Source organism: Microcaecilia unicolor, chromosome 4 (genome assembly GCF_901765095.1).
Source record: "Microcaecilia unicolor chromosome 4, aMicUni1.1, whole genome shotgun sequence".
NCBI lineage: Eukaryota > Metazoa > Chordata > Amphibia > Gymnophiona > Siphonopidae > Microcaecilia > Microcaecilia unicolor.
Window position 1 is genome coordinate 28,643,677 of NC_044034.1, and position 14,356 is coordinate 28,658,032.

At 46.8% G+C, this 14,356-nt stretch overlaps 1 protein-coding gene across 1 annotated transcript in view; it reads right to left on the reverse strand.

The window, feature by feature from the left end:
• Positions 1-1,328: 1,328 nt before the first annotated feature.
• ALG8 (ALG8 alpha-1,3-glucosyltransferase) overlaps positions 1,329-14,356 on the reverse strand; it is a 67,161-nt gene continuing 54,133 nt past the window's right edge. Inside the window, exons 11-13 of the mRNA XM_030200085.1 lie at positions 12,721-12,818; positions 2,880-2,952; positions 1,329-2,202 (exon numbers count right to left, since the gene is read on the reverse strand). Coding sequence (XP_030055945.1) covers positions 1,968-2,202; positions 2,880-2,952; positions 12,721-12,818 — 406 coding nt within the window. The 3' untranslated portion in view covers positions 1,329-1,967. The remainder of the gene's footprint in view (positions 2,203-2,879; positions 2,953-12,720; positions 12,819-14,356) is intronic.

Consider the following 14,356-nt stretch of genomic DNA (forward strand, 5'->3'; position numbering starts at 1 on the left):
CTATTTGCTTTCTTAGCCGCAGCACACAGAGCACAAAAACATCTAGCATGTTTCCGTTTTCAAAAAAAAGATGTTTTGCTGTTTTGAAATGGCTACATTCGGTATTCTGATTCTGGATGTTTTGAACAAAATGTCCCTCTGTGTGTTTAAAAATGATGAAATATGGTACCATGAACCTGCATTCCAAACTACCAGGGATTTCCCCCCTTTCACTTTTAATCTTTGCCAACTAGTCATGCCACTGCAGATCATGGCTGACACTGGAACCTGGTCCATCGGTATCCTGAATATAGTCAGTGGTTGTCACTATTGTGCACGTTGGGATGCTCTCCCCTCCCCCCTCCCAGTTTGCAGCCTCTCCAGCCAGCCTGAGCAGCAGAAACCAGGCCTGGAAATTATTATTATTATTATTATATATTGCATTTGTATCCCACATTTTCCCACCTATTTGCAGGCTCAATGTGGCTTACAGAGTATGGTTATGATATAATCATTTCATGTCTAGACCTTCATCATGGCAACGCAGAGATTTATTCCTCAATGATTTTTTTTTTTTTTTGCAGTTATGTCCATAAAGCATTGTAGAACCACTGAGGCTATGTTTTCTGTATTGAGAGTGTATGATAACAGATATGTTGTACCTTGTTGATTGTGTTCTTTCTGTTCAACACCTAAGATAATCTTCTGCCCATTTTGTGATGATGGCAAGAGCAGGAAGAGCACATGTCTGATACTTCCTAAGCTATTTTCTACAGTAACAATGTGTAAGGACAAGTTTCATTAAGACACCAGAGCGGTAAGACTTGAAGTCTTTACCACAACATCGCTTTGTATTTGTTCACCGGAGTCTGCAAACGCCTCACCGGTACTATGTAAGCTACACTGAGCCTGCAAATAGGTGGGAAAATGTGGACAGTGGCGTAGGAAGGGGGGGGGCAGGAGGGGCGGTCCGCCCTGGGTGCACGCGCTGGGGGGGGGGGGGGGTGTTGGCCCTGCTGGTTCCCTGCTCCCTCTGCCCCAGAACAGGTTATTTCCTGTTCCGGGGCAGAGAGAGCAGTGAACCAGCGGAGCCGACGCAGCTCCGAGCGACGTGCACTCGGGGCAGATCGGCCCTCCCGCCCGTCCCCCGCAAGTAAGAATTCGCTCCGGGGGGGGGGGTGTGCGCGGAGGGGGTGTGCGCGCGCTGTGCTGCACCAGGGGGGGGGGTGCACAGCGGCGACCTGCTCCGGGTGTCAGCTGCCCTCACTACGACCCTGAATGTGGGATACAAATGCAACAAATAAATAAATACCTATACAGCCTTATAAAAGAAAACTATATAGCACAGAGACAATTTGAAGCTTCATTATCAAAATAGTCAGAGTATAGAAATATTAAATCATCATTATCATCATAAGAATTGCCCTTGCTGAGCTACCAAAACAAACAAAAAAAAATGGTGAACCACTCTGGCCCTGGGCATCTGGGTTTCAAAAAAATGAACTGGTCCTCTTGCCAGGGGTAAGTGGACTGTTATGTCTGCCATGGAGAAGACCACACAGTGCAGGAAAGAGGCAGAGGGAGGAGAACGAGAGGTGTTGCAAGAAGTGGATGGGAGTAGAGGAGGAGAGTGAAAGGGATGCAGAGGAAACAGAGCTAAAGGGGTTGAAATGGAGAGGGAAAGGGTTGCGTAAGGGAGGAGGGGGAGAGAGAGAGAAATGGGACAGGAGTAGCGAATGAGAGTACTTGGGGATAGAGATGAAGAGGGCTGTGTGGAGGGACATGAACAGAGGAGAAAGAGAACTGCAGCAAGAAACATGGATTGAAAAGGTGGGGAAGAGAGACTGGAATAGAGTACATCAGAAGTTCATTTCTACCATGGCCCTTAAGCCCTGGAGGATGTCTGTGTAAGTCTATGAAGGCAGCCGGCCGTACTGCTGTTCTTGGAAGCAGCTGCTCGATAAAGACCCCAAGAATAAAACGGTTCATCACTGATCTTTTCTCTGTTTCACGGCTGTCGGTTCAGTCAGCACTGTCACATAGAGCCGCAGCCAGGCGTAGCTGATGCCAAACGCACAATACACAGAGGTCAGCAGCAGTGGTATGAAAGGAAGCCTCTCGTTCCAGGCTGTCAGAGGATATACAGCTTCACAGATGACCTCCAGAGGCACCAATCCAGTGAGGTAGAGGGTTTCTGGCCAGTTAAGTAAAGGGCCTTCTTTTCTGGAAAAGGACAACATTTGGTATAATCAGTGTCGGATGTCATGGCGGCTTTAGAGAGATGTTTGCTACACTACAGGATTACATAGTAAACATAGTAGATGACGGCAGAAAAAGACCTGCACGGTCCATCCAGTCTGCCCAAGAAGATAAATTCATATGTGCTACTTTTTTATTTGTACTGTCCTCTTCAGTGCACAGACCGTATAAGTCTGGCCAGCCCTATCCCCGCCTCCCAACCACCAGCTCTGGCACAGACCCTATAAGTCTGCCCAGCACTATCCCCACCTCCCAACTACCAGTCCCGCCTCCCACCACCAGCTCTGGCACAGACCGTATAAGTCTGCTCAGCACTATCCCTGCCTCCCACCACCGGCTCTGGCACTGGCACAGACCGTATAAGTTTGCCCAGCACTATCCCCGCCACCCAACCACCAGCCCCGGCACAGACTGTATAAGTCTGCTCAGCACTAGTCCCGCCTCCCAACCACCAGCCCCAGCACAGACCATATAAGTCTGCCCAGCACTAGCCCCGCCTCCCAACAGTGTGTGTTCCATTTCACCTATAGTACTGAATAGTGACTGGACAGTAACACTTCCAGTCATCAACATGACTGAGAACAGAACTAGTGATTTACACATGCAGGGCTCTGTATTTCTGTAAGGACTGCTTCCCTTACCGGAACAAAGTCTTCAGCGAGGAGAAACTGTACAGTGTAAAAAGCAGCATCAGTAGGATCTTTATTGGGAATTCTGAAAAAAAAAAAAAAATTTGTAAAATAGATATTTCACAATATCTTAGAATTTAACCATAAGAAACTTTCTAGTAATTCACAAACAGTTACACATCAATGAACACCTTGTGCAAAAGTATAGACTAGAGCAGTGGTTCCCAATCTTTTTCAGTTCATGGCACCCTTCGTCTGCAAGCAATTTTTCACGGCACCCCCCCCCCTCTGGCCACACCAGTCTCCGTGACCCCCCCTCCCTCGGCCACACAGGTCTCTTTTTCTCTGCACAAAAAACGCTAGGGTGTCCCTATAACCAGCCTCTGCAAATGACACAGTGATTACAATTTATAACAAATTACTACTCTACCTAAGAAAAGCTATTCAGTTATTATACTTCCTCTGTGTATATCTGCATGCTGCATACAGTGGTGGAAATAAGTATTTGATCCCTTGCTGATTTTGTAAGTTTGCCCACTGACAAAGACATGAGCAGCCCATAATTGAAGGGTAGGTTATTGGTAACAGTGAGAGATAGCACATCACAAATTAAATCCGGAAAATCACATTGTGGAAAGTATATGAATTTATTTGCATTCTGCAGAGGGAAATAAGTATTTAATCCCTCTGGCAAACAAGACCTAATACTTGGTGGCAAAACCCTTGTTGGCAAGCACAGCGGTCAGACGTCTTCTGTAGTTGATGATGAGGTTTGCACACATGTCAGGAGGAATTTTGGTCCACTCCTCTTTGCAGATCATCTCTAAATCATTAAGAGTTCTGGGCTGTCGCTTGGCAACTCGCAGCTTCAGCTCCCTCCATAAGTTTTCAATGGGATTAAGGTCTGGTGACTGGCTAGGCCACTCCATGACCCTAATGTGCTTCTTCCTGAGCCACTCCTTTGTTGCCTTGGCTGTATGTTTTGGGTCATTGTCGTGCTGGAAGACCCAGCCACGACCCATTTTTAAGGCCCTGGCGGAGGGAAGGAGGTTGTCACTCAGAATTGTACGGTACATGGCCCCATCCATTCTCCCATTGATGCGGTGAAGTAGTCCTGTGCCCTTAGCAGAGAAACACCCCCAAAACATAACATTTCCACCTCCATGCTTGACAGTGGGGACGGTGTTCTTTGGGTCATAGGCAGCATTTCTCTTCCTCCAAACACGGCGAGTTGAGTTCATGCCAAAGAGCTCAATTTTTGTCTCATCTGACCACAGCACCTTCTCCCAATCACTCTCGGCATCATCCAGGTGTTCACTGGCAAACTTCAGACGGGCCGTCACATGTGCCTTCCGGAGCAGGGGGACCTTGCGGGCACTGCAGGATTGCAATCCGTTATGTCGTAATGTGTTACCAATGGTTTTCGTGGTGACAGTGGTCCCAGCTGCCTTGAGATCATTGACAAGTTCCCCCCTTGTAGTTGTAGGCTGATTTCTAACCTTCCTCATGATCAAGGATACCCCACGAGGTGAGATTTTGCGTGGAGCCCCAGATCTTTGTCGATTGACAGTCATTTTGTACTTCTTCCATTTTCTTACTATGGCACCAACAGTTGTCTCCTTCTCGCCCAGCGTCTTACTGATGGTTTTGTAGCCCATTCCAGCCTTGTGCAGGTGTATGATCTTGTCCCTGACATCCTTAGACAGCTCCTTGCTCTTGGCCATTTTGTAGAGGTTAGAGTCTGACTGATTCACTGAGTCTGTGGACAGGTGTCTTTCATACAGGTGACCATTGCCGACAGCTGTCTGTCATGCAGGTAACGAGTTGATTTGGAGCATCTACCTGGTCTGTAGGGGCCAGATCTCTTACTGGTTGGTGGGGGATCAAATACTTATTTCCCTCTGCAGAATGCAAATAAATTCATATACTTTCCACAATGTGATTTTCCGGATTTAATTTGTGATGTGCTATCTCTCACTGTTACCAATAACCTACCCTTCAATTATGGGCTGCTCATGTCTTTGTCAGTGGGCAAACTTACAAAATCAGCAAGGGATCAAATACTTATTTCCACCACTGTAAGCCAGCATGTTTGAAAATAGGTGAGATTAAATAAAAAATGCTACCAACAATAAAGAATGACAACGTGGACGCTGCTGGTGCTGCCACCACCGCAGTAATACTACCTCCCCCCCACTAGAAGACCTACCTCGATCCTTCTTGGCCGCCCTGGTGGTGTAGTGGCCGCAGCGGGGGCAGGAAAGAATCCTACTCTTTCCTGCCCTCTGCTGTTCCACTGTCTCCTTTTCTTCTTCGGTGTTGCAATGCTGCTGCCGGGTTTTCAAACTGGCTGCCAAGGCTTCCGGTGGCAGTCTCGCAAGACTGCCGCCGAAGTCTTGGCAGCCAGTTTGAAAACCCGGCAGCAGCGGTGCAGCACAGAAGAGAAAAGGGGAAATGGGACTTGATATACCACCTTTCTGTGGTATTTTGCAACTACATTCAAAGTGGTTTACATAGTATATTCAGGTACTTATTTTGTAGCTGGGGCAATGGAGGGTTAAGTGACTTTGCCCAGAGTCACAAGGAGCTGCAGTGGGAATTGAACTCAGTTCCCCAGAATCAAAGTCCACTGCACTAACCACTAGGCTACACCTCCACTAGCCACATTCCATGTAGAAGCCTGCCCTTGCCGTGCAGGCTTCTGTTTCTGTGAGTCTGACGCCCTGCATGTACGTGCAGGACGTCAGACTCAGAAACAGAAGCCTGCGCGGCCGCGTTGCTGATCTGCAAGGGCAGGCTTCTACATGGAACGTTGCTAGTGGAATAGCAATATTAACATTCCATGTAGAATCTCAAATAGTAGCAACAGAATCTCAATAGTAGCAACATTCCATCTAGAATCTCCAATAGTAGCAATAATCCATGTCGAATCTATAAATAGTTTCAACATTCCATGTAGAATCTCAAAAATGGAAATGGGACTTGATATACCACCTTTCTGTGGTTTTTACAACTACATTCAAAGCAGTTTACATATTATACACAGGTACTTATTTGTAACTGGGGCAATGGAGGGTTAAGTGACTTGCCCAGAGTCACAAGGAGCTGCAGTGGGAATTGAACTCAGTTCCTCAGGATCAAAGTCCACTGCACTAACCACTAGGCTACTCCTCCACTCCTGGAGTGGCAGAGGGCAGGAAAGAATCTGAGTAGGATTCTTTCCTGCCTCCACAGCGGCCACTACGCTCCCCCGCCGCCGGCCCTGTCCACCCCTCCCTCGGTACGCAACTGTCCGCCGCGGCACCCCTGTGAGTTCGCCGCGGTGCACTGGGGTGCTGCGACGCACTGTTTGGGAAACGCTGGACTAGAGCATCATTACTCTGTTTACACTTTTCTGGAAAATGTTTCTGTACATTTCCTTTGTGTGCTATGCTCTGTCTCCTGGGGCTCCGCGGGAAGCCTTTAGCTCTGAGCTCCAGCTCAGGATATAAATAAGAGATCAGGCTTTTCTCCCATCTGCTGCGCACCTGGATGCCCCCTTAATTCCTGGGAGGTGTAACAGGAGGCTGCTGAAGAGGCTACATATTCCCATTAATTGAACAGTTAAGAAAAAAAGATTCAGTTGGTGCACATGCAACAGTGACTTAAATTCAAAAGGAAATTATCTCCTTCTGAGGGTGGATAGTGTTGTGCAGTTCAATCTAGTCAACTTTTGGCTTGAGTGGTTGAAGGCCTACTTTAAGATGTGTTTGGGACGGATCTGCTGATGAGCGAGGCAGTCGTCTCTTTCAAGGTGTGGGTTCCAAGCTGCTGCACAACTTTTTTTAGGAAATCTGAAAATTGGTCTAACGTTTGGCAGTTAAAATTTTATGTGAAGGAGTGCAGAGTGATGTACATGGGGAGTAGAAATTAAGGGAACTGTATATGGTAGGTGAGAGACTGATATGCATTGACTGGGAGAGGGACCTCAGGGCGATAGTGTTTGAAGATTTCAAGGCAATGATACATCAAAGAAAGTGCAGTGGGTTTCAAGATGGGATTTTATTGGAAATGGTGACCATAGCCAGAAGGATGCTAGGCTGCATAGAGAAAACAAAAAAATTCAGTGAATCAGCCAACCATTAGTATTTTAAACCTTAGATCAGGGCTCGACAAATCCTGGGCTTATTTTCGAAAGAGAAGGACACTCATCTTTTGACACAAATCGCAAGATGGGCGTCCTTCTCATAGGTCGCCCAAATCGGTATAATTGAAAGCTGAGTTTGGGTGTCCCCGACTGCTTTCCATTGCAGGGACGACCAAAGTTCCTGGGGGCGTGTCGTAGGCGTAACGAAGGCGGGACTTGGGCATGCTTAACACATGGGCATCCTTGACCCATAATGGAAAAAAAAAGGCGTCCCTGACGAACACTTGGACGACTTTACCTGGTCCTTTGTTTCTTACGACCAAGCCACAAAAAGGTGCCCAAACTGACCAGATGACCACCGGAGGGAATCGGGGATGACCTCCCCTTACTGCCCCAGTGGTCACTAATCCCCTTCCACCCTCAAAAAAAATTTTTAAAATATTTTTTGCCAGCCTCTATGCCAGCCTCAAATATACTCAGCTCCATGACAACAGTATGCAGGTCCCTGGAGCAGTTTTAGTGGGTGCAGTGCACTTCAGGCAGGCGGACCCAGGCCCATCGCCCCCCTACCTGTTACACTTGTGGTGGTACATGTCAGCCCTTCAAAACCCACCAGAAACCCACTGTACCCACATCTAGGTGCCCCCCTTCACCCATAAGGGCTATGGTAGTGATGTACAGTTGTGGGTAGTGGGTTTTGGGGGGCTCAGCAAACAAGGTAAGGGAGCTATACACCTGGGAGCAATTTATGAAGTCCACTGCCCGGTTGGTATCCTGGCATGTCAGGGGGACCAGTGCACTACGAATGCTGGCTCCTCCCATGATCAAAGGGCTTGTATTTGGTCATTTCTGAGATGGGTGTCCTTAGTTTCCATTATCGCCGAAAATCAGAAACGACCATGTCTAAGGACGACCATCTCTAGGGACGACCTAAATGTCAAGATTTGGGCGTCCCTGACCGTATTATCGAAACGAAAGATGGACGCACATCTTGGTTCGATAATAAGGGTTTCCCCGCCCCTTCACCGGGACGTCTTGCGAGGACATCCTTAGGAAAACCTGGGCTCCCCTTTCGATTATGCCCCTCCATGGCACCTAGAAATTGCCCCTCCAAATTTTTTTTGTAACACTACTTGGCATTTATTATGCTTTTGCACCGTGATTCGGCTCTCTATATAAGCTTGAGCCGCACGGTGTAGGAAGCTCAGGAGTCTCATGGGACTTGAAACTGTGAGACCAGCCTGAACGTCCTGTAGTGCATGGCTCAAGTTTACATGAGAGCTGAACCGCAGCGGGGGCTAGGAAACATGCTGTTTCCTCTGCAAAGGCAGCCTGTGAGGTGAGGGGAATAGGTAGCAGAGAGAGAGAGAGAGAGAGAGAGAGGTTGAAGGCTGGGGTGGAACCAGGTCAAGGTGGCTTACCATAAAAATTAAAAACAAAAAATTGTTAGAAAGGGACACCAGTAAATAATAGGACAGGATAAAACAGACATGCAACAATCAATACAAGAACACAATTACCCTAACCCACAACTTGATTATTGCAGTAAAGCAGATCTACCGGTCCTAACGGGAAGAGTGTCTAATGGATAACCAAATACTTGCTCAAAGTAAAAAGCTTTCAACAGAGATTTAAATTTGGGAAATGATAATTCTGAGCGGAGATAAGGGGGCAGGCAATTCCAGAGAGAGGGGGATAAAAAATAATAGGCCAGACTCCAGGTCGATTCATAGTGAGCTTTCCTAGGGGGTGTAAATACTAACCAATGGAAATCCAAAGATTGGAGTGCACTTGTAGGGGTGTAGTGAATAGTGACAGAAGAAAGATAAGAAGAAGAACCAAGGTGAAGAGCCTTGTGTGCAGGACAAAGAACCTCTGACCCTCAGTCCTGGTTCAGCCTAGTGGGGATCCAGGTCCTGCCCTGTCTGGTAAGTCCTGCCGGCCACCTGCACCCAGGGGCTCAACTCCTGAGGAACGGTGGTCAAGTGCAGGTGAAGTCTAACTGTTTGTCAGAGTTCTGCCTTGTCTCTGGTGTGGCGTGGTTTCGCCTGCCGCTGCCGCTCCTCGGCAGTGGCCCAAGGGCTCACTAACCCAGTTGCTGCTTTGAATACGTGACAATACTGTACATTGAACAGTCATCTATAAATGGAGAGTTCTATGAAACGACTGACAGTACAGATTGCAAACAGCACTGATCTCTTCTAGAGCAAATAAGTGGGGCGGAGTGTCCGTTTTCTCCACTCGTGTGTCTGCTGGGGGAGGTGGAGGGAGTGGGAAGGGGAAGCGACTATAGGGCGGGTGGTGGCAAGATACTGGAAATGGGAGGCTGTGCCTAGTGTGATGGAATGATACTTGAAAGCAGGAGAGCTCATGTGCTTTGATAAACTGACAGGATTGATCAGAGGGCAGAGTGCGTCCGTCCATGCTATATGGGCTCCGTTCTGCCAGTATGTGAAAGCACGTTGAGTGGTGGGGAGGAGAAGGAACTGGATATAACATATGCACACATCCCAAGGGATTGGGGAAGTGGGAGGGGTCAGGGGGTGCTTGTTGGTATGCATTTGGACTTCTGAAGACATGTCAGTGGGTTGGGATTGGTGAAGAGGAGGTTGTATGGGTTCAGTTACAATTGCCTTAGGGTTACTGAATCTGCTGAAGAGGAGTGTGGGGGTGGGGGATCAGGGTCCCCCCCCAACACCACCACCAACAGGCTGATTCCCTAGAAATCTGATGAGAAGTGTAAGAGATTACTGGGACTGGAGTTGCGAATGGCAGAAGGGGGTGGAAATAATTGGGGGAGGGGTTAGATTATTGTATGTGGGGGGAGGGGTGTCAATAGAAAGGTGGAATGTTAGTTTAATACTGAGTTGGTATCTGCACTGGATTTCTAATGCAATTTAGAGGTAATCAATAGAAATCAAACAAAATAAAACATGGAAAAGAAAATAAGATGATACCTTTTTTATTGGACATAACTTAATACATTTCTTGATTAGCTTTCGAAGGTTGCCCTTCTTCGTCAGATCGGAAATAAGCAAATGTGGAAGATGACAGAATATATAAGTGAAACATCCAAGCATTTCATTGCCAGTCTAACAGGGTAGGGGTGGGTAGGAGGTATGCATGGGAACATCGAAGCATTTCATTGATAGTCTAACAGGATGGGTGTGGGTAGGTGAGGGAAGAGGGAGATAAACAGAGAAATACAACTTTATGGTTTATAATGGGCTAGAAAACCCAGATCTTTGTTAAGTCCTGTCTGTTGGGTGTCAAAATATTCAATCATTCTGACTTCAAAGGTCTTACGTTCCTGTATTGCTTTAAAGTTACCTTTTAGGATTCTTACTATGAAATCACTGGTACAGTGTTCTGGTCTGGTAAAGTGCTGCCCCACAGGGGTAGGAACCTGGGTGGCCCATGTTATATCTATGTAAATTAAATCTTGTCTTAAGCATCTGGCCTGTTTCTCCAATATAGCATCCTTCGTTACATTTTTTACACTGAATGATATGTACCACGTTGGAAGATGAGCATGTGAAAGATTCCTTTACGTTGAATATTTTTCCTTTGTGAATGACTGTGGGGTCCTGTGAAATGTTTTGGCATAGCTTGCAGCTGGGTATATTGCAGGGATGTGTGCCCTTCTCTTTTTTTTTCAGTCTGTGTTGGGAGTTTACTTCTGATTAGCTTGTGTTTTAAGTTGGGTGGCTGTCGGAAGGCCAGCACTGGTGGGGCTGGGAATGTCTCTTTCAGTAATTCATCCTCTTGGAGTAGAGGCTGAAGATCTTTTATTTCGTAATTTTTCCAGCTCTGGGTTGTACGTCACTATAAGGGGGATTCTGTCTGTGGCTTTTTTTTTCTTTGTACTGTAGCAGATTTTCCCTGGGTGTTTTGAGGGAGGAGGCAATATTTTTGGAGATTATTTTGGGGTTGTAGCCATAGGCGCCCCGTATAAGAGGCTTGGGTAAGCCTCCCCAGCCCAATCGTGGACTTCATTGGCTGCTGCTGCTGCCCTCACAAATGCAGTACTTTTGCCAGGCAGGCAGGTCTCCCTCATTCTTTCCCGTTCTCGGCTCCCCGACCGGCACCGCCCCCCCCCCCCCCCCGCGTTTTAACCTTTAACTTTCCGTTGCAGCGACGCCAACGTCAATGAAGAAAAATGCACTTCACAGGCTCATCATCTTCTCCCTTCTCTCTTCACACAATGTCCCGCCCTCGCGGGAACAGGAAATGCATCATCGTGAGGGCGGGGCACTGTGTGAAGGGAGAAGCTGGAGCCGGAGACGAGCCTGTAGTGCCTTTTTCTTCATTGACGTCGGCGTCGTTGCAACGGAAAGTTAAAGGTAGGAAGACTTTTACTAGGTTACATCTTGCTGATCATGGCAAACCCAGATATTCAATGGCACATTCCCAGAAAGCTGCTCAACATGAGTATCCAGGCAGACTATCCCTGCACCAGGTAGTGCTGGGACAGTCCATGGGTAGAGTCGGGGCAATGCTGCAATGTACTCAGTGCCAATATTTAGTTGGCCGCTAACTTAGGCCAACTAAAAGGCTAATTTTATCTGGGTTCTTATCTGGGTATGGTTGAATATCAGCCAGGACCCAGATAAATCTCAGCAGTTGGGTGTACCTGGATATTCAGCACTGTCTTCTAGGTAAGCAGCGGTGCCGAATATCTGGGAATAAAAAGCCAGCATTTCAAAATATAACAGCTGACCACTGTGGGCTAAATATTGACCAGCTAATAAATTGGTAAGCAAAGACTAAGCTGTGATGAATCCATAATGTTTCATTATTATTAAGCCAGGTCTATTTATATGATCTGTAATTTTGTTTTTGTTGTTGTTTTTGGATTTTAATATAAGAGTTAAGCTCTGGAACTTGATGCCAGAGGATATGGTTACTGTGATTAGCAGCATATCTAGGTTTAATGGTTTGGATAAGTTCCTGGAGGGATAGTCCATCATCTGTTGTTTAGATAAATATGGGGGGAGCCAGTGCTGTCCCTGGGATTGGTAACATGGAATCTTGCTACATACGGTTGTTAATAAAAGGAGCTCATTGTGAACACTATCCACCCTAAAAGGGTGTTTTGTGGCTCTACTTGAGAATTGTGATATGATCCCTCGTTTCATATTGTTTACGGTCTGCATTTTCCATATGGGTGGTATATTGGTGTATTAGGGTCTGCCTAGTGTTATGGTACAGTAAGATTCTGAGTGTGTTTTTGCACAAATTTGTGCATAGTGTTTTACAGTTGAGCGATTGTGGTTAGTATATGCTTTGAGCAACCACTTTATTCTTTGACATATGATACATATCTAATATCTAAATTTAATACAAGGTATTAATTGTGACTATTTTATTTTTACTTATTTTTTTCTGTGTGTTGTCAGACAATTATGGAGGTAAGCTCCGCCCATGGCCCCACCCCTAACCCCGCCCCCTTTAGCCTCCCCAAACAGTTGGGCCACCGACTGCCTATGGTTGTAGCCTTTCCGAAGAAGGGCAACCTTCGAAAGCTAATCAAGAAATGTATTAAGTTATGTCCAATAAAAAAGGTATCATCTTATTTTCTTTTCCATGTTTTATTTTGTTTGATTTCTATTGATAACCTTTAAGAGTGGACTAACATGGCTACCACACCTCTCTACTTATAATGCGATTTAGAAATCAAAGTTACGAACAAAACAAAAACAAACAAAAAAATGCACCATACTTTACCTGGTGTTGTAAATAGAAGTGGGAAGAGGGAAAGATGCCCGGTGGTTGCCAGAATCAGATAAATTCCAGCCTCTTTTCGACTCTTCACAGAAAGCAGGCTTAAAAAAAAAAAGAAGAAAGAAAAGACAGACATGATTTCAGGTAGGCTGCCCCAAAGATTCTTTACAGACCGTGCATCATTTATTAATGCTCCAATGGGAAATAAGATAGATATAACTTACTCCAATCTTATATGGTTGGGGATAAATTAAAACAGCAATCAGAAAAATCCAGCTACCAATGTGGTAATATTTAAGACTAGCCTTTGAGCCCGTAAAAACGGGCTATTATAGGAAGGGGGGGGGGGGGGTTGAAAGGCCCCCCCCCCGCGCCGCTGAGTTCACCGCTGCCCCTCCCCCTCTGAATTCGCCCCCCCCCCGGAGCCGTTGCCGCCACCCACCCTCCACCCGGTCGGGCCCTCGCTCCGCTACTGAAACAGCGAGGGTCCGGGAACGCAGCACTGAGCTCTGCTGAGTAGCCGACGTCGGCCTTCCAAGTTCCTTCTTCTCCTCTGCCTGTCCCGCCCTCGTGTGACGCAACATCGTCGAGGGCGGGACACAGGCAGAGAAGAAGAAGAAGGAAGGCCAACGGCAGCTCAGCAGAGCTCAGTGCTACGTTCCCGGACCCTCGCTGTTTCAGTAGTGGAGCGAGGGCACGACCGGGTGGAGGGTGGGTGGAGGCGGCGACTCCGGGTGGGGGGAGCGTTAGCGACAGCGGTGTCCCTCCCTCGCAAATGCGCAGTACAGACCCTCTCTGACCCGCCCCCGTCATCACGTATTGACGCGGGGGCGGGGCAGAGAAGGTCTCTACTGCGCATTTGCGAGTGAGTACGACACTCGCCTTTTATATTTATTGATAGGACCGTCAGAAGCACTTAAACCAAGGACAGAGTCCAAAGTTGTTATACTGCTTTATAGTTCCTTATAAGTCCACTTTTTCAATTAACTTCATCAAAACTTTGTTTAAGAAAAATTATTTTGATTATTACAAGAAGACTGTTGACGTTCATTGAAAACAGTGGACCGATGAGGAACTAAAGCATTAGGAGTTAAGCCGGGAGCACTTACCGCCAATTATTTAGGGCACGCTTAGTGCTTCCGTGTAGCACATGTTAAGTATAATGTGCTAGCTGAATAGCATTTCCATGTCATGCCCCCTCCCAGAAAAAATTATTTAAAAATCGCTAATGCGCAGTTTATTGTGCAGCAACAGGGAAATTGCCACAAAACACCTTAACGCCATCCTGCTGGAACCTGTTAGTGCACGGTAACTGCATGTTAAGGGCTAGATTCTATATATGGCGCCTGGAAAATCCACGCAGAAAACATTTCTGCCTAAGCGTATTCTAGAACATTTCCTCGCGGTTTATAGAATACACTTATGGCCCATCCGCGCGACTATGTTTAGTCATGTGCAATCACGCCAAGTAAAACCTGGTGTAAATCCCGTTGGCTAAACTAGGCGCGGAGCAGGTATTTTCTATAACCCCGTGCGTAAATTTTCGGAACACCTACAACCCGCCCATTCCACGCCCCTTCTATGCACACTACGTTATAGAATGCTCTTGGCGAGTTCTGCACGTACGTTTTAATTAATG